Below are 24281 nucleotides of genomic sequence, written 5' to 3' on the forward strand. Positions count from 1 at the left end.
CACATATTTTTTGCCCATTTCCCTTCAATTCTGAGAAAGTTTTGCACCTGGTTTAAAGCAATGCCATTCTGGGACATGAAGATCTTGTGTCCAGCCGGCTGTGTGAACTGAACTGAATTTAATGTTTCTGCCTGGAGGTCAGACCAAAGTCAGCTTGAGCCTAGTAGCTGCTGCAATGATAATGAAGTACCTCATACCTACTCAATTGCTGGAGGTTGTCCTAAAAGGGAGAACAGGCCTACAACTCCCAAGGATCCCTGTGGGACAAGGTCAACATGTCCCTGTCCAGCCAGACCCACCAGCCACCCAAATAATTGCACCTGGCATCCCACTGCGGAGCACAGTTTGTTTGTCTTGTTGGTTTATTGGCCTAGAGTTGGACACACACACAAATGCGGAGATAAATATTGGTCAGTTTCTCTAAATCTGGGTCCTCACTACATATAGAGCTAGAGTCTGTAGAATTCTAAATTTTGCGTGCTGTGGCACAGAACCAGTGGCCTTCCCACTCCACCATCACCCTTCTTCCCAGGGAATATGGGAAAAGAGGACACAAACTGACAAGACGATAATTTTCCAAAGATGAAATTGCAAAACCCCAAATTTCTAACATCTGAAATTAAAATATTCAAGTTCCCCATATCTTTTAATCTCCATTTTGCCTATCTCATTTGTTGCCCAGAACCACCAAATTCTGGGAACTATTTTCCTAAATCACATTTTCAGAAAATAAATGTCTACAATCTCAGTTCTCCTAAAATGGTTTTATAATTTTGATGTGCAGAAATTCAAATTCCCTGGTCCATCCTCAACCCCTTCTGTCTCCTGTGCCTTTTTGCCTCAGTGGAGTTCAGGTTAGGGATATAAGGGGACTGTCATCCCATCTGCCCCCTGCCTCCAAGGCCTTCCTCAGTCTCTCTTGTGGTTCCGCTGTGTGTGTATATATAATTTGTGTATATATACATATATATATATGTATTCTTTATTATGTACTTTTTTTTCGCAGTTTTTCTAAAGTGCCAGAAACAAGATTTGTGGGAACTTTTTAGTGATCTCTTTCTTTCTTTTTTTTTTTTTTTGTATTTTTTTCTTTTTTCTTTTTTTGTATTTTTCCCTGTTTAAAATTTTTTTTTCTCTCCCATAAAAATTGGAACTTGGTACATTCAGTAGGAAAACTCTTCACTCGGACTGTGGCCAAGACCAAGGAAAGTGCAAAGAGACAGAGGAGTAGTGAAGGAGCAACACTCCTCCATGGTTAACATTCAGGGAGTCTGTCAAAACCTCCCCCTTTGTGTAGCCTGGGAGGGTAAGAGGAGGCAGGAGGATGCTCCTGTCCCTCCCCCCTTCACCTCCCTCTAAAAGCCATGATCTTGCCCTTTCAACATCTTTTGAGAGGGCAGCCATCTTGGCCCCAGAAAACAGTAGCTGGGAAAAAGGCTGCCATTGTGACGACAGCAACTTTCCCCCTTTTTAAAACTGCACTCCTCTAATTCCCATTTATTAAATTTGCTCCCCAACACTGGCTCTCCCCTGGTGAGCTGGGTTTTCGGGGGGGGGGGCAGAGAGGGGATGGGAAATGTTCATCCAATCACAGAGTGGGGAGACCCAGTTATCAGAGAATTAGGAGCAAATGTTTCTCCAACAACCCACTGGAAGGAAACATAGGGACCCTGACCAGGGTTAACTAGTGCAAATTAGGGATTAGGGACTATTTAAGGTCCCTGCACCCCATCCCTAAGTTGGGATCTTTGGGTGTGGGGAACTGAATCAAAGATGGGGTATAAGGTGCTATTTTGGAAGGAAAGTTGGTGGGGATACCCCAAAGCCCACCAAGGGAGTTATATGGTTTCCCCAAAACCATCTGGAGTGATTGGTGAGGGAAGTGACACTGGAAAAGATGGGGGTAAAGGTAAGGATGGGAGGTCATGTGCAAATCTTGGGCTTACCCACCCATACAACCCCCATTATTTTTCTGGCTATTTGGTCTAGTCTGGGAGAAACCATCAGGCAAAAACAGGGAGAAAGTAAATTCCCTTCCCCATCCCATATGGAGCTCCTCCCTCCTAGCCCCCAAATCTGGTTTAGCTCAGAAGAGGCCATATGTAGAGGCAGAAAGAGGTGTGATCTACTCACCTCTTTTGCCTTGGAAGAATCTGGGGCTCACTGGATTTGGGGATCAAGATAGAGCCAAGATTGGTGCTGCCCTGGGCTGGGAAATAAACAGATGGGTAGCCCTCCTCCCCAACACCTTGACCTGGATTGGGAGAGGCCATCTCCATAGTCCAGGAGTATGAGGAAGAATATGGAAGATCCAAAGGCATGGAAGCCAAGGAAGGCATGGCAAATCCACCGTCGGAAGAATAGAATCCAAAGCCAAGCTCCCAGGTGGGTGGGTGTCAGGTATCACAATGGTCTGGTCCAGGCCCTGGGCCATGAAGAATGGAATGTGCTAGGAAGCATCTGGGCAAGGGCTTAGAGAAAGCTTCAGAATGAGGGGGATCATTAGGTGAGAGAGATGGTTTCCCCCTAGGTATACGAATCAGGGAGGTGGGTTAGACATTCAGAGCTGGTGGGGGCTGTGAGTAGAGATTCATATAAGTATATTGCTCAGTTGCCCCAAGGGCTGGAGAAGGGGATGGGAGTTGGCCCTGCCCCTCATGGAGGCCATTCCCTGGAGGAGAACCGAGAGAGGAACCACCAAAGATCCCTTCCCAGGAGATAGGAAAACTACAATCTCACACAAAGCAGCCTGACTCCGAGCTCCAGGGGCCCCTAAGTCCCTGCACAAGAGTGTGGAGGGGCTCCCAAGGAGCAGGGAGGCCAGGGAGCTGGTAGTGGTGGGGGTTCAGGGAGGGTGGCATCTGGTGAAAGGGAGATCTGGGCCCAGAGCTCACCCCACATCTCCCTTCTGGGTTCCCTCGACCCCTGCCCACTCCCCTTCTCCCTTAGGGGGGACTGGTGGAGGAAGAGTTGGGGGAGGTGGAGTTGGGGGTGTAGGGGGTACTGCTTGAGGATTGACTGCGTAGCCAAAGACCCCTGGTAGGAAAGGAAGGGCCCCCCCACCCTTCTCATCAGGTAGGACCATGTTAAGAGCAACTGGGAGAGCAGCCAAGTTGCTGAAGTTGTAAGGGTAGGCAGCAAGGAGCTGGGGACCATAGACCAGTGGATAGGGCTCGGGGTAGAAGGTGACTTTGGCAGCTCCTATCCCTTCCATCCGGTCCCCCTCCCCTGCCCCCACTGGCCCTTCACTCCCATGTTTCCCCCTACCACCACCAGGTTCCCGGCCACTTCCAATCAGAGCCAGTGGAAATTCCTGCACAGGTGGGTATGCATAGGTGCCCCCTCCTGCCACCACTGGGGGCTCCTCACCCCCTGAGATGACAGGGTCCTGGACTGAGGCAGTCTCAGAAGCTTCCTCAGCAGCAGCACTCCCACCACCTGCCTCCCCGCTGGATGAGGAGACTTGCATCTCTTGGGGGGCCTCCTCCTTGACATCCCCGGGTCTGATGCCAGTGCTGCCCTTGGAGTAGGCAATGACAGGTGTGGGGGTGCCCCCAGGCCTCTCAGCAGCATGCCTCTGCCCGTGGCGGCTCAGGGCGGCTGCTGTCTTGCACACCTTGGCACAATGAGGGCAGGCAAATCGGGTGGAAGGCCTCCTTCCAGCCCGAGAGCTGTGGGAGCCCCCACTGTGGGCCTCCTGGTGCTTTCGCAGCTTCCTCAGGGTAGCAAATGTTTGGGCACAGTCCCCACAGCGGTGCCTCCGCTCACCACAGGCACGCCCTGCGGGGTCCTCAGCCGCTGGGGTCTCCTCCCAGCTCCTCTGTTCCAGCTTCTGCCTCCAGCGTGGTGGTCTGCGGCCTCTGGGCACCCCGTTGCCCCCGCTGCTGCCTGTGCCTGCAGCTCCACCCTTGCGCTTGGGCTTGTAGGAGTAGTAGGGTCTCCAGAGTTGGTCCTCCCCGCTAGCCTTCGATTCTTCCTCCTCCTCCTCGTCCTCCTCCTCCTCGTCCTCCTCCTCACTTTCATCCACTTCTTCTCCACTCAGTTCCCCAGGACGCAGGTCAGTTTCTGAGATGCGGCGTTTGACAATGGCCTCCTCACCAATTCGCACAGTGATCTGACACAGTGGAGGTGGCACCTGTAGCTGAGGACCCCGGCCAGGCCCTGCAGGGAGACCCCCATCCCCGCCAATCCCACCAGCTGGCTTGGCCATGTAGGTCAGAGTCCTTCCGGCCCGCAGGTTTCGGCCTTTGGCCTCCTCTGTGGCCATGGCAGGCCCCGCAGCTGTTGCCGGACTGCCTGCTATGGCTGGGCTGGTTGGTGTGGGTGCAGGCACTGGGGGAGGAGGTGGGTACTCACGTTTTTTGGGGGGCCTTGGGGGAGCAGTGTAAGTGATGACGGAGGCGGCTTGGGCCCCGCCTGTGCTGGCCAGCACACTCCCTGCTCCACCACCACTACTGCCTCCGTGAACAATGACAGAGGGAGGTGGGTGGGCAAAAGTGATGACGGAGGGTGGGGGGCCAGGCTCTGGGGCAGGTGGGGGTCCAGGTGGTGGGCTGGCTGGCATTGCTGTAGGGGCCGGTGTGTTGAGGCTTGGAGAAAGAGGGGCCTCAGGGGCTCCCTGGCTGTAGGTCTTGTAGGGTCGCTTGGCTGCCCGCATGGGGAGCAGGCGGTACAGCTTGAGGGTATTGAGCTTGGGCTTATAGCCTCCATTGGGTGTCTTCTCACTGGCTAGGAGGCCCGGGCTAATACCATGGAAGGCTCGCTGGTGGGTCTTCAGGTTATAGTAAGTGACAAAGGTCTCCCAGCAGAAGATGCACTGGTACCTGGGCCAGGACAGAGGGAACAGGGCAGGGACAGAACCAGTTGGTCAGGGGCCCTGAAGCCAGAGCCTCAGCTGCCCATACCCTCTACTGCCCTCCACTCAGACCTAGAACTCCTTCATCCACTTGTCCACCCTCCTTTCATGCTGCTTATCCCACCCTGCCAGCCTCAGGAGGGACACCAGTCCAGGCTCAGTGCCCCCCACTCCAGCTGTGGGATGCTGGGCCTCAGCTGTTCCATCTGTGAACTGGGAATAATCACACACCTTGCCTAACTCACAAAGCCTTCTTTTGAAGCTCAAATGACAGAATGTGGAAATATCTTATGAACAGGGACACATTATGGAAATACATATTATAACTACTTGCGGGCATGCCTGCGCCCCCCATAGTCTTTTCCTGTGAGGGAAACTTTATCTTTCCTCCTCAGTCTTCTCTATAGCACCAAGCCAGGACATGGCACCTAGAGGTGCTAATAAGTATCAGCAGAAGGAACTGGGGCTGAAGGGAGGCAAGTGGGTTAAGTGATGAAAAGCAGGTGAGCAAGGCCAGTGGTGAGCAGGAGTCTCAAGATGACTTCCTGGGCTCCATGCTCTGCCCATTCCCTCCCTTGTCCATGTGGTGCCTGAGGCTAACTCTTGACTCCACTGCCCTCACCCAGCCCCCCAGGGCACTCACCTGCGCTCCCCGGTGTGCCACACCTCATGCTTGGTGCGGTACTCAGCAAGGGCAAACACCTTCTCACAGTAGCGGCAGGGGTACTTCCTCCGCCAGGAGTGTACATTGCTGTGCCGCTTCAGGCTGGACAGGGTCACGTAGGAGCGCTCACAGGCCGCACACACATACAGCACGTGGCCGCCCACCACCTTCACCACGTGCTCTGGGCCACCTCTGAAGCCCACTGTGGGGGGTAGGGCTGAAGCATCCACTCCTGTGGGGCCACTAGGGCCAGAGGCCCCCACTCCCAGACCTGCAGAACCCTTAGTGCTGGCCCCCCTACGGCACTGTGCTTCATGGGTCTGTAGCCTTTTGGGATGGATGAAGCTTTTTCCACATCGGGGACAGGGGAGGGACTGTCGGGGCAGAGTGGGCTGCGAGTCAGGGGCCTGGGCCTCAGCCCTGTCACTCCCCCATTCCCCAGCTGGCCTAGGTCCAGGCCCAAAACTATCCTCTTCAGGCTGCGAGGTGACCATGGGGTCTGGGGCAGGAGGTACCCAGGCATCACCTCCCTCCCCCAGGCCCTGTAGGCGGGAGATGCCCAGACGCCGCCCCAGAGCTCCGATCTCTGCTACAGCTGCCCCATCCCCTCCACCATCAGGTAGTGCAAGCCGCGCACTATAGATGAAGTTGAGGACATCAGAGAAGGCAGCTGCTGGGACCCCTGGCAGCTCTAGGACCCGGGGTGGGGACGAAGCAGGGGGCGAGGCTGGAGAAGGAGAAGAGGAGGAAGAGGAGGAGGAAGAGGAAGAGGAGGCAGCTCTGGTGGTGGTAGGGTTCGGGGCTGATCCCCCAATAACTGGTGGGAGGGCTAGTGGAGCTGAAGCAAGCAGGGCCTCTCTGAAGAAGGGACTAGATGCAGCCAGGACGCTGCGGTGAGCAGGAAACTTGGTATCTCCGGCTATGAGGGTGACGTCACAGAAGAGGCCACGGAGCCGCTGCTCATTGAGCTGGCGCAGGACAGCGGGGGCATGGGATGGGTCCGTCACCTCTGCTGGGGGGGGCATGGCGCCAGCCTAGACAGAGAAGAGGCCAGGGGAGGATCTCAGAGGCTGAGCAGAGGGCAGGGGCCTCTGAAATCAGGGAGGTGAGCTGGGAGCGGGTCAGATATTGTTGGTCAGAGACTAGCAGAAGGCCGACTAACTTCTGGTCACGGGGGTTAACCTTAGCCACCCACATCTGGCCAGCATCCAACACCAGTATGTCAAACATTTGGGGCTGGAAGATGCCAGGGATACCTCAGGTCTTGATTAAGGTCAAAGGTTAAAACCTCCAAAGTCACAGACTAGGGAAATAACCAAGAGACACCACTTTCCCACTGGGAAAAGGAAGCCCGCACAACTACTGATGAACATTTCAAAGACTCCCCAGCCTAGACAAAATGGCTGCCCTTGCTGGCCTGCTGTCTCAGGTCCAAATTGTCCTCGCTGCAGACCTCTCACCATCTCACCTGAGAGCACAGCCAACATGGAGCAGAATGGGAGTGGCTCAGCAAGTCCCTTCTGCTGGGCCTCTTCCCTCTGTGAAGAAACAGAAACCATGTCCTCAGTAAGGGAACTGGAATGGAAAGGACCCCAGGAGCTAGGGGATGGTACAGAGCTCAGGGTCAAAGAGGACACTTAGGATGCTCTGCAGACCCCAACCTTCCAGGAGCCTCTGTCAGGTTATTTGCTTATGTCCAATCGGACATAGGAGGTCACACAGATTACTGCAGCCTTATCCTGCTAGCCCCCAGAGGTAAACAAGAAAAGTTGCATATTCCCAATTCACCTCAAAACATACAGCAGCTCAGTTCAGTCGTATAGGTCTAGGGAAGCCTGCTGTATCACTCTCAAGTCCCTTTGGCCCAATCCTGGAGCTCAAAGGAAATCAAACATTTGTATATTGTCTTTTTTATAACGGTCTCATTTACATATCAAAGTAGATTTGCTTGAGTTTTTTTACTGGACAAAGCTGCTAGATATTTAAATTAGGAGAGGACTTCTCACAGGTGCCAGCCCCATAAATCTTTGAGGGGATTTCCGGCCCAGGTTCCAGGAGACCACCAAAGACCACAATTCATGCTCCAGTTTCTGTAGGGCACTGGAAAGGCCACCAGACTGGGGGTGAGGAAACTTGGGTCCCACTCCTTACTCTGAGAGTTGGGGACTTTAGGACTTTGGCTTAAAAATGAGGGGTGGCCCGGCAGGTATAGCTCAGTGGCTGAGTGTCATCCCATGGACTGAGAAGTTCCGGTTCGATTCCCAGTCAGGGCATGCAGGAGGCAGCCGATCGATGTTTCTCTCTCCCTTCCTTTCTAAGAAATCAATAAAAACATTAAAAAGGGGGGGGGGGCAGTGGAGCCTAGCCCATGTGGCTCAGTTGGTTGAGCGCTGTCCCGTGCACTGGGAGGTAGATGGTTTGATTCCCAGTTAGGCACATGCCTGGGTTGAGGGCTTGATCCCTAGAGGGGGCATGCAGGAGGCAGCCAATTGATGTTTCTCTCTTATCTCTCATCAATGTTTCTATCTCTCTCCCTCTCCCTTCCTCTCTCTGAAATCAATTTTACAAAACTTTTTTTAAGGAAAAATCTCTCTCTAAAAAAATGGTGTGGGTGAGGGTGGACACAACCCTTATCTCACCTCTTTCTGGGAAGCTCATCCAAAAGGAAGAATAGGCAACCCAAATGTGAGCTGTGGCAATCACTGCACCGAAGGCCCCTCATAGCTGCTCTCTCCCCTATGGGCACAGCCAGGGCTTTGAGGTTGCATTTTTCAGTTGGAGATCTGAGTTCAAGAGCCATATAGTGATTTAGCCAAAGTCACATAGAGCTGAGAATAACCAGTGGGGCCTGTTCACAGAGCCAGGCCTGCTGACCTGAGAGCAGAGCTCTTGGCCCCTCTCATCCTCCCTCCACAAAGCCTGGGAGCACTCTCCTTCTGGATGCCTTGGGTCACACATGTTCTCTGAGGTGTCCTGCATCAGGACTTCCTCATACGATTTGCACAACTCTCCAAAAAACCTTCTTTTCCCATTTAATAATCAAACTATCTGGATTAAAGGGCATTCCCTCCACAGTCCATTTCAATTTCCCAAAAGACTGCTCTGACTGCTCTCCTGGAGAAGCAGGAAGGTGATAAACGGGTGATATGCACAAGTTCAACAGCCCCGAAGGCCAGGCACATACCTGGGTCAGTGCTGCCCTATCAGTTGATGGACTGCAGATGGGTCTGGTTGGAAAGTGAGGCAAGAGAGCACTCGCTCCCACAACAGTCACGGGTCCACTGGGACCCCCTTTACTTGCATTACTTCATTTACTCCTTCCTCTTCATGACTCTAAAAGGTATCAGTTAGTTTCCCCATTTTAAAGTGACCAACTGAGGCTCAGAGGTGCTAGGTAGCTCACCCAAGAATATATGATCAGCTAGTAGCAGGGCTGTGATCTGAGCCGAGGAAGTTTGGCCTCAAACCCTGTGACTATATCACATCAGGGTGACAGGCTTATTTACAGCTATGATATTGTGAATAGGACTATATATGTTCAGTCTTCATCTCTGTAACAGACACAGAGCTCCTAAAACTCTTGAAATTTCCTAAGTAATAAGAGCATTAGGAGCATCTTTTGTTCTAATTTAGTTGGTCTTTGACCCTGCTTCCTGACACTAAGTTCCCAAATCCCTTGGAATTTCCAGGGTGATAGGAACACTTTTTGTTCAATGACGTGACTGCTGGTGGACCCCTGGATAGGGGCTGGTCACCAGGAAGACCAAGCCATGATTACAAGCTTGGAACTTTCAGCCCCAACCACCCCCCAACTTCTGGAGAGGGGAGAGGGACTGGAGACTGAGTTTATTTATGATCAATTATGCCTACATGATAAAGCCTCCATAAAAATCCCTAAATTGCCCTGGCAGGTTTGCTCAGTGGTTAGTGTCAGCCTGTGGTCCAGAGAGACCTGGGTTCGGTTCCCGCTGGGGGCGCGTACCTCGATTACAGTTTGTCCCTGGCCCTGGTTGGGTTGTGCGGGTGGCAGCCACTCGATGTGTCCCTTTCACATCAATGTTTCTCTCTCTCTCTTCCTCCCACTCTATCTGAACAAAAAATGGAAGAATGTCCTCGGGTGAGGATAAAAAAAAAATCCCTAAACTATGGGGTCAACAGAGCTTCCAGGTTGGCAAACACATCCACATGCTGGGAGGACTGCACACCCCAACTCTGTGGAGACAGCATTCTGCTCCTGCTCTCAGGATGCTTCCAGACCTTGTCCTGTATACCTCTTCCTTGGCGATTCACCTGTATTACTATATTCTTTATTATATAATTAGTAAAAATAAGTATTTCCCTCAGTTCTGTGAGCCATTCTAGCAAATTATCAAATCTGAGGAAGGGGTCGTGGTAAACCCCAATTTGTAGTTGGTCAGTCAGAAGTACAGGGGCCTGGATTTGCAATTGGCATCTGAAGTGGAGGCAATCTTGTGGGACTGAGCCCTTAACCTGTGGAATGTGACACCATCTCCAGGTAGTTAGTGTCAGAATTGAATTGTAGGACACCCAGCTAGTGTCAGAGAATTGATCAGTGTGGGGAAAACCCACATACTTGGTGTCAGAAGTGTTGAGTGTACAGAAAAACAATTGTGTTTTTCTTTCAACAGCATCAATGAGTGCCCCAACTAGCCCGTGTTAAAATTAGAGAAGGGGCCCTTCCTCCAGGAAGTAGCAGTTCTTCACAGGTGAATGAAGCAAAGCAATTCCAGTCCCCACACACCCCCTTGGCCAGGCCTGCCCACCTGCACAACCACACAGGCATGGCGCCTGCTGAGGCATGGCTGTGTGCTGACTGCCAAGATACTTGACAAGGCGTATTGAGGCTTCTTAGACCCAGAGAAGTCCAAAGCTGGCCTGGCCCTTAGAGATCACCTAGAATCATCATAATCATAGTATGTACTTGTAGCTACCATTTATAAAATACTTATTATGCACCAAGTACAGAGCTAAGCATTTTATCTGCATCATCTCATTTCAACATTTAAAAAAAGGACCATAGCCCTGGCCAGTTTGGCTCAGCAGTTGAGTGTCAGCCTATGAACCAGAGAATTCCTGGTTTGGCTCCCGCTAGGGGCACGTACCACCAAAAAAAAAAAAAAAAAGGACCATAGTGAGGCACGGGCTATCATCAACCCCATTGTACAGATGTGGAAACTGGAGCTTTAAATACTCTAATCCAGCAGTTCTCAACCTGGGGGTCGCGACCCCTCTGGGGGTCGAACAACCCTTTCACAGGGGTCGCCCAAGACATAACAGTAGCAAAATTACAGTTATGAAGTAGCAACAAAAATAATTTTATGGTTGGGGGTCACCACAACATGAGGAACTGTATTAAAGGGCTGCAGCATTAGGAAGGTTGAGAATCACTTTCAGGTATAGAAAACATAGCGACAGCTGAGTTGCCACTGGTCTCATTGCTAACCAAGTAGGGTTTGAAACCAGCTCTCTGGAGTTCAACTGCCTCACCACTGGCCGCTGCCCTACAAGGGCTTATGGGAGGTGGAGAACATGCGAGCTCTGTGACCCTGGGCAAGTTACTTAACCTTTCTGTATCTTAGTTTCCTTGTCTATGAGGTGGAGAGAATGAAAAGTTCCCACTTTGCAGGGTTGTTAGAAAGAATAGTGAGCTGATAACTGGTAGGACCTAGAAGAGTGCCTGGCACACAGTAATAACGCTCAGTAAGTGCTAGCTCTTATTGCCATCTTGGAACTTAGTCCCGGAAAATGGTGGGGGGAAGTGGTGAAGAAAAAGAAGCAGAAATCAGACTTCATGGTAGGTTTGGTGGCTCTATGGTTTTTAGTCTTTTATTTTATTTTTTTACTGTTTCTCTACTCTTGATTGGCTCTGTGATCCTAGAGGTGTGATTGAGGTGGGGATCCCAGTAGTGCCACCAGATACACCATCTCTTGCTGCTCCCTTGGCCTGGAATGTTCTTTTCTCAGATAGCCTCAAGCCTTGCTGCCCCAGCTCCTTTAAGCCTAGATTCAAAAGTCATCTCCTCCCTCCTCCACTCCCAGGCCCACCCCGGCCACCCCCTGCCTCCCCAAACTTCCTACCCCTCTTCCCTACTTTATTTTTCTCTTTGGCACTTAGTAAAATATATTGTTCATTTATCTCTAGACTGTAACCTCCATAGGAGGGAGAGTTTTTAAAAATAGTTTATTGATTTTTAGAGAGAGAGAAAGGGAGAGAAACATCGACGTGAGAACACATTGGCTGCCTCCTGCACGCCCCCCACCAGGAATTGAGCCGCAACCTGGGCATGTGCCCTGACCGGAAATAGAACTGGCAAACCTTTGGTGCACTGGACGATGCCCAACCAACTGAGCCACACAGGCCAGGACGGGAGGGAGAGATTTTTGTCTGCTTTGTTCACTGCTATCCCCAGTGCTTAGAACAGTAATGTAATGGGATATATATATTTAAATTTGGTGAATGCATGAACCTGTCTTCTTCAAAGTCTGCCTGTAGTCAGTCCACCCTCAGGAAGGAAGCCATCCTCAGTGCCAGACTGAGTTGGCCAGGAGCAAGGATGATGAGTGTAACCTGACTAATTCTGGGGCACTCACACCTTCCCTGATATACTTTTAGGACTTTACCTGCATTACCTTATTTAATAATTTACCCCAAATGACCATTCAAAGTTGCTATTTATATTATCCCAATTTTACAAATAAGGAAACTGAGGCTCACAGAGGGGTGGATATACCTTGCTCAAGGTCACACAGCTTGTGAGCAGCAGAGTCAAAATTCAAATCCAGGCCTGTGTGAATCCAGATGCTGTGTCTTTCCCTCTTCCATACCGCCGGATCCTGCCCTGAAGGGGCCTATGGCCAGCCAGCGGGTTGCAGAAATCACCACACAAGGTCTCATGTGCCAAATGATAACTGTGTCATGTCTGATTCTGTCCTTTTCCTTGCTCCCCACATCCCGTAGTTACCGAGTTTGATCAAATCTGCAGCCCAGCTTGGGAATGGCTCTGGAAGCCTTCCCTTCAACCCACCTCTGGCCCCCAAACTAGCTCAGGACTTTGTTAACATTCACAGGATCCAAGGCCATGGCCTCCCAGCTATTCCCCTGCCTCCAGGCTTACTATCCAGCCTTCCTCTCAGTAAAGGTCAATGTTCTCAATGCAGCTCAGGTGGTATTACTCCTAGTCTCAGAACCCTTCACTAGTCCCTACTCACTCCAGAATAAAGTTCAAATTCCTCAGCCGGGCATTCAAGGGTCTAGTTCTAATCTTCCTTTCTAATCTCACCTGTGTGAGTCTCCCTTCAAACACCCAGTGTGCTATCCAACCTGAACACATCCTGTAGCTCCATGCTTTTGCCTATGCTGGTCCTCTTGTCAAAAACGCAACCTTTCCCCAACCTCTTCTCCAAAGCCCTCCAAAGTATTAAGATAGAACTCAAATGCCATCTCCCTCTTGACCCTCCCTGATCCACAGGACAAGGACGATCTCTCCTTTACCTGGCTCATCAACATTTTTTTGCCTCTACAGCCAGCACCCAGCAGCAGATATAAACTCACTCCCCAGACTAGGACTCCCTAAGTTACTAAGCACACGAGTCTTCTGAAAAGTACTGGTGCAGGTGCTAAGTTATACAGAAATTGGGGAGAAGTGCGTGCATAGAGAGGCCCACAGAAAGCTTCGGAAAGGCAGTAGAGGACACTGTAGAAGATCACAGAATCTGGAACCTGACTGTCTGCATTCAAATCCAGCTTTACTTCTCACTAGCTAAGTGGCTCTAGGCAAATTACTTCCCTGGGCCTCAGCTGTCTCATCTGAAAAAAGAAAGGTAATTAGAATACCTAGTTCCATGGGGTACTACTAAGACTAAATGAGTGATCATATGTAAAAACTGAGAATACTGCCTGGTACACACAGTAAGTGCTAAATAAGTGTTTACTGCTATTGCTATTAGCCAAGCCCCAACAGGGGCTCAGCGCTGGCAGAGGGCTGACAGTTGCTGGCATAGGCATAGTCCCCAAACTGTGGCTACTTTTCAGGTACATTTCCCATGTGCTACTTTCTTACAACCCTGTTGGAAGATAGGCAGGACAGACAATTAGCCCCATTTTACAGATCGGGAACTGAGGTTCACTCAGGGAAAGTGTCAGCAAGAAAGTCCTGTGCCAGAACCCCTCTTCTAGTCTAGACCTCCTTCCCTTCCACCAGGCAGCGGTGCACCTGTTGTGCAGGCCTCTCACAGCACCCAGAAACCCCTCCATGCAGGAGACCCCAGCCATCGTGCCTTCCTGCGCTGCCTACCCCATGCATATTCACTCTCCAGGCCAGGCTAGGCACAGTACCCAGTGCTGTGCGCACACACACGCACAGACACACACACATACACACACACACACACACACACCTACAAAAGAGCCCAGGCTCCAAAGGTGAGGAAAACCTGTTCTGAGGAATCTGCCTAGTGAGCGAATTCAGACCCTTCCACAGTCACAGGAGCTGCCCAGTATGCGTCACAGAAGAGATGGAAAAGCAGAGATACCAGCAAGGGGGGCAGAGAGAGGGTGAAGCAGGAGGAGGAGACTGAAAACTTAGTGTTTCTTTTTTCCATTTCAGTGACAAGAGTCACACCCGACCTTTACGTAAACATGACCAAGGAGCCACTGTCCAAGCTGTTTCCTTGCAGCCGCCAGGCCTCTCCTCCCAGTGACCCTGACACGCTGGGCAAGCCAGTGAGAGGAAAGCTCACAGACCCTGCATAAAGACTAGCTGGGCCACCCAGACGACACCCAAGCCTCCCGCCTGCTGTCCTTGCTCTGCCCCATATTTATCTCCCAGCCTTCTTCCTAACATAGCCCCACAGCAGCCTCACAAGGCCACTTAAACACACAAAAGGCAGGCACGCACACACAGCTTGCGGCTGATCTCTTGAGGCTGAGGCCCACATGCCCTTGTCACGCCACCTCCCTCCCCACAAGTGTTTTCTGAGCAGCTTGCCTCCCAGCCCAACAGCACGGACAGGCTCCCCACAAACAATGTCACAAAAGAATCCCTTAGAGAATGTTGCACACACACAATCTTCCCCTCACTAGGCTGCCCATGATCCTATAAACACAACCTGCACATTCCACCCAGAGCCCCTCACACCAGTGCCAGCTGCTCCACAAGTACTTGAGACACACCCTAGGGTTTCTCAAGTCCCACATGTAGGTGGTACCTGAGTTCTAGACGTGCACTGTGCACCGACCCCCATGCAACCCATTCATCACAGACACAGGAACCCATCCAGCAGACAGTCCTCACCAAGACTGGACCACACCTCAGCAGCACAGAAATGGGACCCAGAAGTGACACCTTCCAACACAAAGGTAAACAACTGCCCCTCCAAATAGGCACATACAGCCTGCACTCTGGTGCTGTCCAGAGCTCTTACACCAGCTAGCTATGCAGAAAACAACAGTTCATAAATAGTTTATATGTGCAGTAGGTAGAAGAAAACATGCTGATATAAAACATGCCTAAAACCCCACATCTAACAAACTCCGCATGTATTGTACCTTGCTTGGAATGTGGACCTGTCACCCAAAGCCACAGGGTCACATGTTGTAATTCTGCCCCATAACACTGGACACCCCACTATCTGGCTTTCTGTCCCCATGGCCCAGGGAGGGCCCTACCCAGACCCCTGGCTGCCAGACCAGCAAACAGTGGTGCGCAAGAGAGGTTTACCTTGCCCCACAACACAGCAGGAGACGCACAATCTCCAGGACTCACAGCCACAACCCTGCCCCGACGGCGCAGCAGCTCCGGGGTCCCTGCTCGTCCTGCGCACCCCGCACACCCTAACTCTGGGGCGCTCACTGGCCCACCCCTCCCCCTCTCTGCCTGGCTCCTACGCCATCGCCCTCCCAGCAGCTAGCAGCGCCGGCCCGGGCTCACACCCGCCCAACCCTACCCCCAACTTGCCCCAGAAGGGGAAGGGGACATTCGGCTGCAGAATTAACCTTTCAAATAGGGAGCGAGGGAGGCCACTTCCCCGGCCCCCTGCGATCGCGCCTCCCCCGGCCGCCGCTGGGTCGGACTCCGTACCAGGGCCCCTTAGTCTCCCCACAGCGCCGTGCGCGTCTGGAGGCGGGGCCAGGCTCAGCCCCCGACCCCTGAGCCCCCAGGTCAACCCCAAAGGGTAGCGGTCGGGCACGGGGCGCGACCCTGGCCCCCGCGGCGCCGGGCAGCGGGGAGGGGGCCCGGCTGTTGGCTCCGGTACGCCCTGGCCCTGCCCGGTTCGCCCGGGGCCCACCTGACTGCGATGGCGCCGCGTCCGCCAGGCCCGGCTCATCACCGTGGCCGCCCCCGGCAGCTCCAGTTTCGCCCGCCTCCAGCTCCGGCTCCGGCTCCGGCCCCCCCAGCGCCCGGCCCCGGCCCGGCCCCGCAGCCGCCGCCGCCGCTGACATCATCGGCTCCCCCCCCACCCCGGTCCTACCCCCACCCCCACCCCCGGAAACAGTCCCCCCCAGTGTGCCGCTGCCGCCGAGAGAAGGCCGGCGTAGCGCCGCCGACACCAACACAAGGCTCCGGGCTCGGGTTGGGGCAAGCGCGCCCTACAGCCTTTGCCCGGACCGATCCCGGGAGGAGGACGGCTGCTCGCAGGACCTCCGGACGGCTGGGCATCCAGCGGGGCGCGGGCCTGTCTGCAGCATTCCTTCAGGATCGCACGACCACCCACTCCCTAGGAAGGGACAGCACACACACACACACACACACACACACACCAAATGCCCTTCACTCAGCTTTGCACACCGCCCAGAGCAAGCACACACTCTCAGGGCGCAGACCCACAACATGGCAGGCTCGCAATCAGGCCCCGTTGGGACCCGCAGAGCCAGGCTCAACGCACTCACAGGGCCAGCACACACACACACACACACACACACACACACACACACACACACACACACCCTCCTCAGATATTCAGAGGACCCCCACCAGGCCTGGGGCCAGGAATGCCCCAGCTTCTCAGAACAGGCAAAATTTTGACTAGGACAAAGTACCTAGCTGCGCAGATGAACACGCAGCTAGGTATTTTGTCACTACCAGAGAAAATATCCAATTCTATATACTTGTCCATAAATGCAGAGGTCAGAGGTTGTGGTGTGGGCCTCCTGAAACAGCATGAACAAAACAGGTGGAAGCACACACGTTAGAAACACTTTCTTGAAACTCCAGAGGGACAGTCCCAGAGACTCGTCCCTGGTGTTCAAAAATTCAAAACTCAGGAGACAGAGGAACCAGCCCTCAGAGCTCCTTTCCAAAAAAATCTTTTTGAAACAAGGTGAGACAAACAAATTAATTTAAAACCAAAATAGTCTCATCACAGAGCTAGTCATAAAGAGGGGAAAAAATCAGAAAAGCTTTGGAGTCACAGAGACATAGATATAAAGCAAGCAGAGTTGGACACAACCAGAAAATAGGCTACCCCCATATTAGGGAGGTTCTAGGGAAGAACCTCCCATCCCCACCTCAGGAAGATTCCAGTGAAGAACCCCACCCCCTCTCCAACCAGGTCACAATGGCTGGAGCTCTAAAGGGGCACAGGGGCCCTGAGCCAGGAAGAGAGGAGGAAGTCCAAGGAAATATGACATGAGGGCTAAGGGGGTATAGAGCCTCCTTCCCTGTAACTCCTGGCTGCTCCATTTCCCCTCCTCCCCAAAAACTTCCCAGCTGTCTTAGAGAAGAAACAAATGAAAATAATAATGGTGTGCCCAGATGTCCCTGGAACCTGTGATGTCACATAAACACATAGCATCTGAGGCCCACGTTCCCTTCCTCAAACCAACAGAGCATCCCTGGGTCCTCTTTTTCTCTTCCCAGGAACAACTTACCCAGAGAAACACAGTGCTCCAGAATGGCTCACTCCCTGCTTTCTGCATTAGAGACTCAAAGCCCACACTGTACTACTACCTCATTCATCTTTCAGGCCCTTTCTAGCTCCCGAGTTCCTTAGCAAAGACAACTTGTCCCTCCACTGTCCCACAGGGTCCTAGACCCCAGCCTGACATTTGCTCTGCCCCTGGTCTCCTGGACTATGGCTGCCCTAACACCCGAGCTCCTTTCTCCCTAATAGGCTGGCAGTCACCCCTATTTCAACCTTCCTGACTTCACCAAGCCATTGCTGCCTCCACTCTGCCCAGCCTCCCCTGGCACCTGTACTGCCACCAAGGGCCTGATTGTGGCCCTGTTGAGTGGCCCGCTGGCTTCATGGGCCCTTTCTCCCAGGTGGCTTACCAGACTTCCCACTAACCCTTGTTGAGCTGCTCATCTCTCTAAACCTCTTCCACCTCCCCTTTGCCTTGCCTTTGCCTCCATGCCCTTTTCACTGTCTTCAGCACTGGATATATCAGTTCAAGTGATGCCAGTTGGCAATGCTGTCATTGTCCACAAAGGTTCTTCCATCATCTGCTCTGCTTTCCTCGCCCTCTGTCTTTTTTTTTTAATTGTTTTATTTAATTAATTAATTTATTTTTAATCCTCACCCGAGGACATTTTTCCATTTTTTGTTCAGATAGAGTGGGAGGGAGAGAGAGGAAGAGAGAGAGAGAGAGAGAGAGAGAGAGAAACATCGACGTGAAAGGGACACATCTAGTGGCTGCCACCCGCACAACCCAACCAGGGCTGGGGACAAACTGCAACCGAGGTACACGCCCCTAGCGGGAACCGAACCCAGGTCTCTCTTGACCGCAGGCCGACACTCTAACCAAGTGAGCCAAACCGGCCAGGGATCCTCGCCCTCTGTCTTAAGAGCCAGGGTCTGTCATTAGGACCATTGTGGCCTGCTGGGCAGCATGGTGGTACTAATCATCATTGTGGGACCAAGTCTACGGACACAACAGAACGGGATAAAGGGCCTCTACACCACCCTGAGGTATGTGCCTGCTTCCCTGGGCAGCCTGGCACTATTGCTGGGGCTTCTGGTATATCTTTCCCTGGATTTCCCCTCCTGCCTATCACAGTGGCCTTCCTGTTTGGCTTGGTGGACATGGTGGGCTCCATACCAGGCCTATTTCTGATGCAGACCCCTGTGCTGCCCATTGATCCTCTGAGTTGGAGCTGTGTGGGGCAGTGGTGATCCTTGACCTGGTCTCCTTTGTGTGTGTGAACTATGCGGTCACCAAGGCCCACCCTGCCCTGGTGTGTGCTGTCCTGCACTCTGAGGTGGTGGCGGCTCTGATGCTGCAGTATTATGTGCTCTAAGAGACCACGGCAACTTCTCTTTTATTTTTTATTTATTTATTAAATTTTTTTAGAGAGAGAGAAGAGGGGTAGAGAGAGAAACATTGATTGGTTGTCTCCTACACACACCCGACAGGGATTGAACCCGCATTCCAGGTATTTGCCCTGATCAGGACTTGAACCCGCCACCTCTGGTGTACAGGAGATGCCCCAACCAACTGAGCCATACTGGCCAGGGTGAGAAGGTGGTAACTTCTGACACCATTGGGGCAGTGGTTGTGTTGGGCCACATTACCATCACCAGGCCCAGAATCTCAGCTGTGAGAGGGCAGGGCAGGGCAGTTGGAGGAGTGAGACTGACCTGAGAGCTGGGGGTTGGGGTGGGGTGGAGCAAGGGTAAATGGAGACGGGAATAAAAATATGGGAGAACAAGTGACTGGAAAAGAACTGTGTGGGAGAGGGACACCCCTTGGAGTCAAGGGTAACTTGGGGCCTTGGTGGAAAGGGACTGCCTGGACGACCTGGAGGAAGCCTCGGGACCAAGAGATGTGGAATCTAGGCTGGGGCTAGAGGATCAGGGAATAACTAAGGGGTAAGGTCTGAGAAACAGATCAAAGGAGCCGAGGAAGGCAGGCCAGGAGCATGGGAAGATTTTCCCCTGGGCAACAGGGAGAAGAGCCTTGGGGCTGGAGTGTTCGGAGCTTTCAGGCAAACAAAGCACGCAGCTGCAGGGTGGCGGGGGGGCGGGGTTGTCTGCCTTTTCCCTGAGTGAGATTTCCCTTTTCGGTGGTTGCCCCCCCTCCCCGCCAACTTGGGGTGGTGACGTGACATTGACATCAAACAAGGATCACTCTGAATGTGCCTGTACAGTTTATGTCATCTGCTTTGGAAGGATAGTGGAAGTCTTACTCCGCCTCTCCCTATCTTTTTTTCTGAAATATTCTTGAAGGGGGAGGATTCCCTAACGTTCAGATGCCTTGACCCTGAATCCCCCAGGGTTTGTGTCCCGCCCCATGGCTAATCTGCTTTTCCTGGATTGTCACGGTCCCGTGATCGCTCTCCCAGACAGCGGCCAGCCTCCTTCCGGAACAGGCCTCTCTGAGCTGAGGTCTCTTTGAGTGGCTCCGGCTGGGGATCCCGGACCAGAGTTCCGTACAGGGCTTCATTAGCGGCCAGGAGATGCCCACTAGTCCCAGGAGGTCTCTCGACAAATAGGTACCTCCGGACAAAAAAAATCGGTCTCGCCATCTTGATTTATTCATGCATGTTCAGCGTGATGACTGCATATTCATGACCAAGGACGGCCCCAGCACTACCCGCTCCGGGAACCCCTACCGGCCCGCCTTCTTCATTACCGATTCGCAGAACAGACCATTTTCCAGAGGGGGGGATATTAAAGACAAACTTTTGCTGAAGATGAAAACACACTCCAAATTACACTAAAAGTGGCCTATCTTTACCCTCGACCCTTCAAACCTTCAACTTCAGTGCGGGAGTGGGCAGCTTGGGGAAGTGGCGAGACAAAACTTCCCCTCCCCCGTCATTTCAAAAGGTCGCTCAACCAGGGTATCGGGAAGGGAGGAGCAACTACTGGAGCGCGCGCCCGGTACAGGCAGGCGCAGACGACCCTGCAGCGCAAGGGAGGGCGGGAAAGGAAGGGGCGGGGTTGTAGGGAGCGAATCTATAAAGGGCGTCATTCGGTCGGTTCGCTTCTCAGAAGCGCCGAGAGCGCGGCCGGGACGGTTGGAGAAGAAGGTGGCTCCCGGAAGGGGGAGAGACAAACTGCCGTAACCTGTGCCGTTCAGGAGCCCGGTTATTTATTTATTCGTTACCCTTTTTCTTCTCCCCCCTCCCAAACCTTTTCCTTCCCCTTCCTCTTTTTTTTTTTTCTTTTTTGAGAGACGAAAAATCTCCGGAAAGGGGGAGGAAAACTCCTTTCGCTCTTTATTTCCCCGCCTCCTTCCCTCCCCCACCTTTCCCTCCTCCGGCTTTTTCCCCCCAACTTAGGGAAGGTCCTTCCCAGTGGCCGCCCCGACGGGGTCTGAGCACTTAGGCGGAGGCGGCGCAGGCTTTTTGTAGTAAGGTTTGCGCCTGCGCAGCGCGCCTGCCTCCGCGATGCATGGGGGTGGCCCCCCCTCCGGGGACAGCGCATGCCCGCTGCGTACCATCAAGAGAGTGCAGTTCGGAGTTCTCAGTCCGGATGAACTGGTAAGCGGCTCTGCCCTCGCACTCTTCATCCCTCCTGCACAGCGGGCGGGGTTTGACGTTAGCAACGGAAACTTGGCGCTTCTCGCTGCCCTAGGTGACAGGCAGGGGGGGAATGGGTTTAGCAACCCCAAGGCAGTGCGGGGTACAGCCTCGCGGCTTCCCAGAGTTAAATTTTGCTAGGGTGTGAGCCTGGCCACAGGTGAGGCTGAAGGGTGAAAAGGAGGGACAGAAGGGTGACTGACACCATCGCAGAGATACCGACGCTAAAGGAAATAATACGAATTCTAGGGGCCCTTTGCAAGTTTAGATAAGCCGAGCCCCAGATTTTTTTTCCCTCCCCGTCTATAAATACTAACTGAGCACCTTTTAAGTGATAGACACAATAGATGCTGGAGATGCAGATCTGAACAAGAAGATCAAGGACCCTGTCTTTTAGAGCACTTTCTGTGGGAAGGAGCAGGGGAGACGCACAAAATATACAAACAAGTGAACGAACAAGATAATTAAGTTAATGGAACAAGATATTTTAGTTAATGGGAAGTACTTTGAATAAAAAGAAAGTGGAATTCGATGGAGAGTCACTGAGGTGAGGCTACCTTAGATGGAGTGGTGTCAGGGTCTGGCTGAGGAAATGGCATTACCTGAAGGATGAGAAGCAACTAGGCCTGAAGGAACGAATAAACTTGGTGTGTCCCAGGGGCTAAAAGGCCAGTGTGGTTGGGATTCAGTGGGTGAGAAGGAGAGAATTATCCAAGTGGGTTGAAGAAGCGTGAGGTGGGGCAGGCCAGGTGGAATATTGTAAATCATGGCAGAGAGCTAGATTTAAATTTTTCTTCTTTTTTTTTCTCATTATAAATTTGCCTTTTCTGGATAAGTCATATAAATGTATCATATGAATGAATATGTAACTTTTTTGTTTGGCTTCTTTCACTTAACATATTTTTTTTGTTGTTCTGTTTTTGTTAATTCTTACCCAAGGATATTTTTTTCCATTGATTTTTAGAGATAGTAGAAGGGAGGAAGAGAGAAACATCTATGTGAGAGAGACAAGTCAATGGGTTGCCTGTCGCACATGCCAGCACTTGGGTTGGGGGATTGAACCTGCAACCCAGGTACTGCCCTTGACTGGGAATCAACCCCTCGGTCCAGACCACACTCCAACCACAGGCCAAACTGGCCAGGGATAATTTTATTTTTGATAGGAAGTCATTGGAAAAGTATAAGCAGGAGAATGACATCAATTTTATATTTTTTAAAAATGCAGCTGCTTTAGTTGTCCTGTGAAGAACCTATTGGGGGAGAGCTCTAGGCATGGAAGCAGGAGAGTTCAGAGAGGAAGGTAGTTCTAGGGGAAAGCTGTTGGTGACTTGGATTCCTTTTGTGGAGTGGACAGGAGGGAGTCATTTGGCTGGAGAAAATGGAGTTGAATGGCCATGTTTGTGGATGGAAGCAATTTTGCTGGAGGAGAAGGCTCAGCTCTGAAATTTGTGTCTGGACTTAGAACCTCCTGAACTCACACTATACCACAGAATACATTCCAACTGGAGATAAGGTTTAACTCTAAAAAAACCCCCACAAACCTGTGAAGCATTAAAAAAAATATAGAACGCTTTTGGCGTTGGTACCAGGGATAGAAACCCTTAATAGTAATGGATTAACTATAGGTACATTTTATTGAGTGCCTACATAAAAATACGAGCCACCTCTATTTATCAGAGACACCATGGATATCTAAAAAACAGGTATTTGCAATGTGACAGACAAGATTAGACTTCTTAATATACATGGATCACTTACAAATCAGTAAGGAAAGCACATATCTGTCTACTTGACAAATGGATAAAAGATACGAATAGGCAGTTCACAGAAGTAGTACAAATGGCCAATAAAAAATATCAGTTTACTGATAAAACCATGCAAATTAAAATAAATTTCTTTTTGCCCTGGCTAGTTTGGCTCAGTGGTTCTAGCGATGACCCTGGACTGAAGGGTATCGGGTTCAATTCCCGGTCAAGGGCACGTGCCTGGGTTGCAGATTTGATCCCTGGCCCTTGTCGGGGTCGTGCGGTAGGCAACCAGTTGATGTGTCTCTTTCACATCAGTGTTTCCCTCCCTCCCTCCTTTCTTCTCTTGTCTAAAAACAAATCGATGGAAAAATATCCTCAGGTGAAGATTAACAAAAAAATAAAAAATTGTTCCCTGCTGAATAAAATAATGGGATATAGATATGCTTATACATTGTTGGCAGGAGGATAAATCGATACAACTTTTTTGGAGGAGGGTGATAATTTTATGAGAAGTTTAATGCACATATTCCTAGGTGCAGCACTACTTGTTGAATGCGCCCCTCCCCCAATCTTACCTTTAGCAAGCAAGCAATGGCTCCACTATTCATCCAGTTGCTCAGGCCAAAAACCCAAAAGCCATCTTTGATTCTTCTGTTCCTTAGAACCTCCACTCAGTCTATCTGCCAGTCTGTCAGTTCTGCCTTTCAAAATATGTCTAGAATCTAGCCATTTATGACTATTTCGACCACCATAGTCTACCCTACCATCATCTTTCTTGTGGAGTACTGCACTAGCCCTAGCCCCAGTTCCTCCTACAGTTTACAGAACAGCTAGAGAGATCTTTTCATATCTCTTCATGGAATCCTCTTCGAAGGATCCATACCCCTTTTATGGTGACCTATGAGGCTCTGTATTATCTGGCCTCTGCTTGCTTCTCCATCTCATTATCAATCTCCTCTTTGCTCTTCTTTAACCACACTGATCTGCTTGTTCTTCCAGCACAACAAACTCATTTCTTTCTCAAGGACTTTATTACTCACTGTTCCTGGTGCTCAGAACATCATTGCCCAGACTTCCTCAGGACTGTTCCTTTATATCATTAGTAGGTTCTCTGCTCAGTTGTCCACATCAAGGGAGTTCTTTCCTGACCACCCTACTTAAATGATATGCTCCTGCATTCTTTTTTTTTTTTTTTATCCTCCCCCGAGGACCCTCCCCCCCCATTTTTTGTTCAGATATAGTGGGAGGGAGGGAGTCCGGGGTCAAAGCTCCAACTGCTGAGTCAAACCAGCCAGGGCATCCTCTTGAATTCTTTAACCCCTAGTCTTGATTTTATTTTACTTCACAGCCTGTCACTACCTGAGAGGATTAGTTTTTCTTTGTTTTTGCTCCCTTAATAGAATGTTAATTTCATAAGTGACTTTGTATTCTCTCAGCATCTCAAATAGTACCTGGCAGATAATACACATGTAATTGAAAAGTTTGTCAAATAAATGAGTGAATACAATAATTGGACAAGCACACAAAAA

General features: G+C 51.4%; 3 protein-coding genes across 6 annotated transcripts in view; 2 read left to right on the forward strand and 1 right to left on the reverse strand.

The window, feature by feature from the left end:
- Positions 1 to 1103: 1103 nt before the first annotated feature.
- On the reverse strand, positions 1104 to 15891 carry ZBTB4 (zinc finger and BTB domain containing 4). Of its 3 annotated transcripts, none has more exons than XM_036268790.1 (4): positions 15828 to 15891; positions 6988 to 7057; positions 5499 to 6553; positions 1104 to 4823 (listed from the first exon to the last, which is right to left on the reverse strand). In XM_036268790.1, the coding sequence occupies exons 3-4, from the start codon at positions 6542 to 6544 to the stop codon at positions 2891 to 2893; spliced, it is 2979 nt and encodes a 992-aa protein (XP_036124683.1). In that variant the 5' UTR covers positions 6545 to 6553; positions 6988 to 7057; positions 15828 to 15891; the 3' UTR covers positions 1104 to 2890. The 3 variants fall into 3 exon arrangements, with proteins under 3 accessions (XP_036124683.1, XP_036124685.1, XP_036124684.1); XM_036268792.1 differs by lacking the exon at positions 15828 to 15891 and adding an exon at positions 15535 to 15564; XM_036268791.1 differs by lacking the exon at positions 15828 to 15891 and adding an exon at positions 12272 to 13537.
- Positions 14179 to 19157, forward strand: SLC35G6 (solute carrier family 35 member G6). Its single transcript, XM_036269706.1, is given in 10 exon segments — positions 14179 to 14262; positions 17652 to 17769; positions 17772 to 17828; positions 17831 to 17893; positions 17896 to 18023; positions 18346 to 18529; positions 18532 to 18645; positions 18648 to 18787; positions 19003 to 19054; positions 19057 to 19157. Coding segments are annotated over 10 exon segments (1041 nt in total).
- A 1312-nt stretch (positions 19158 to 20469) lies between these two features.
- Positions 20470 to 24281, forward strand: part of POLR2A (RNA polymerase II subunit A) — a 28495-nt gene continuing 24683 nt past the window's right edge. Inside the window, exon 1 of one of the 2 annotated variants that reach the window (XM_036267961.1) lies at positions 20470 to 20965. In XM_036267961.1, coding sequence (XP_036123854.1) covers positions 20873 to 20965 — 93 coding nt within the window. In that variant the 5' untranslated portion in view covers positions 20470 to 20872. The remainder of the gene's footprint in view (positions 20966 to 24281) is intronic. The other variant, XM_036267962.1, reaches the window with a different exon arrangement.

Source organism: Molossus molossus, unplaced genomic scaffold, assembly GCF_014108415.1.
Source record: "Molossus molossus isolate mMolMol1 unplaced genomic scaffold, mMolMol1.p scaffold_m16_p_19, whole genome shotgun sequence".
In the NCBI taxonomy this organism is placed as follows: domain Eukaryota; kingdom Metazoa; phylum Chordata; class Mammalia; order Chiroptera; family Molossidae; genus Molossus; species Molossus molossus.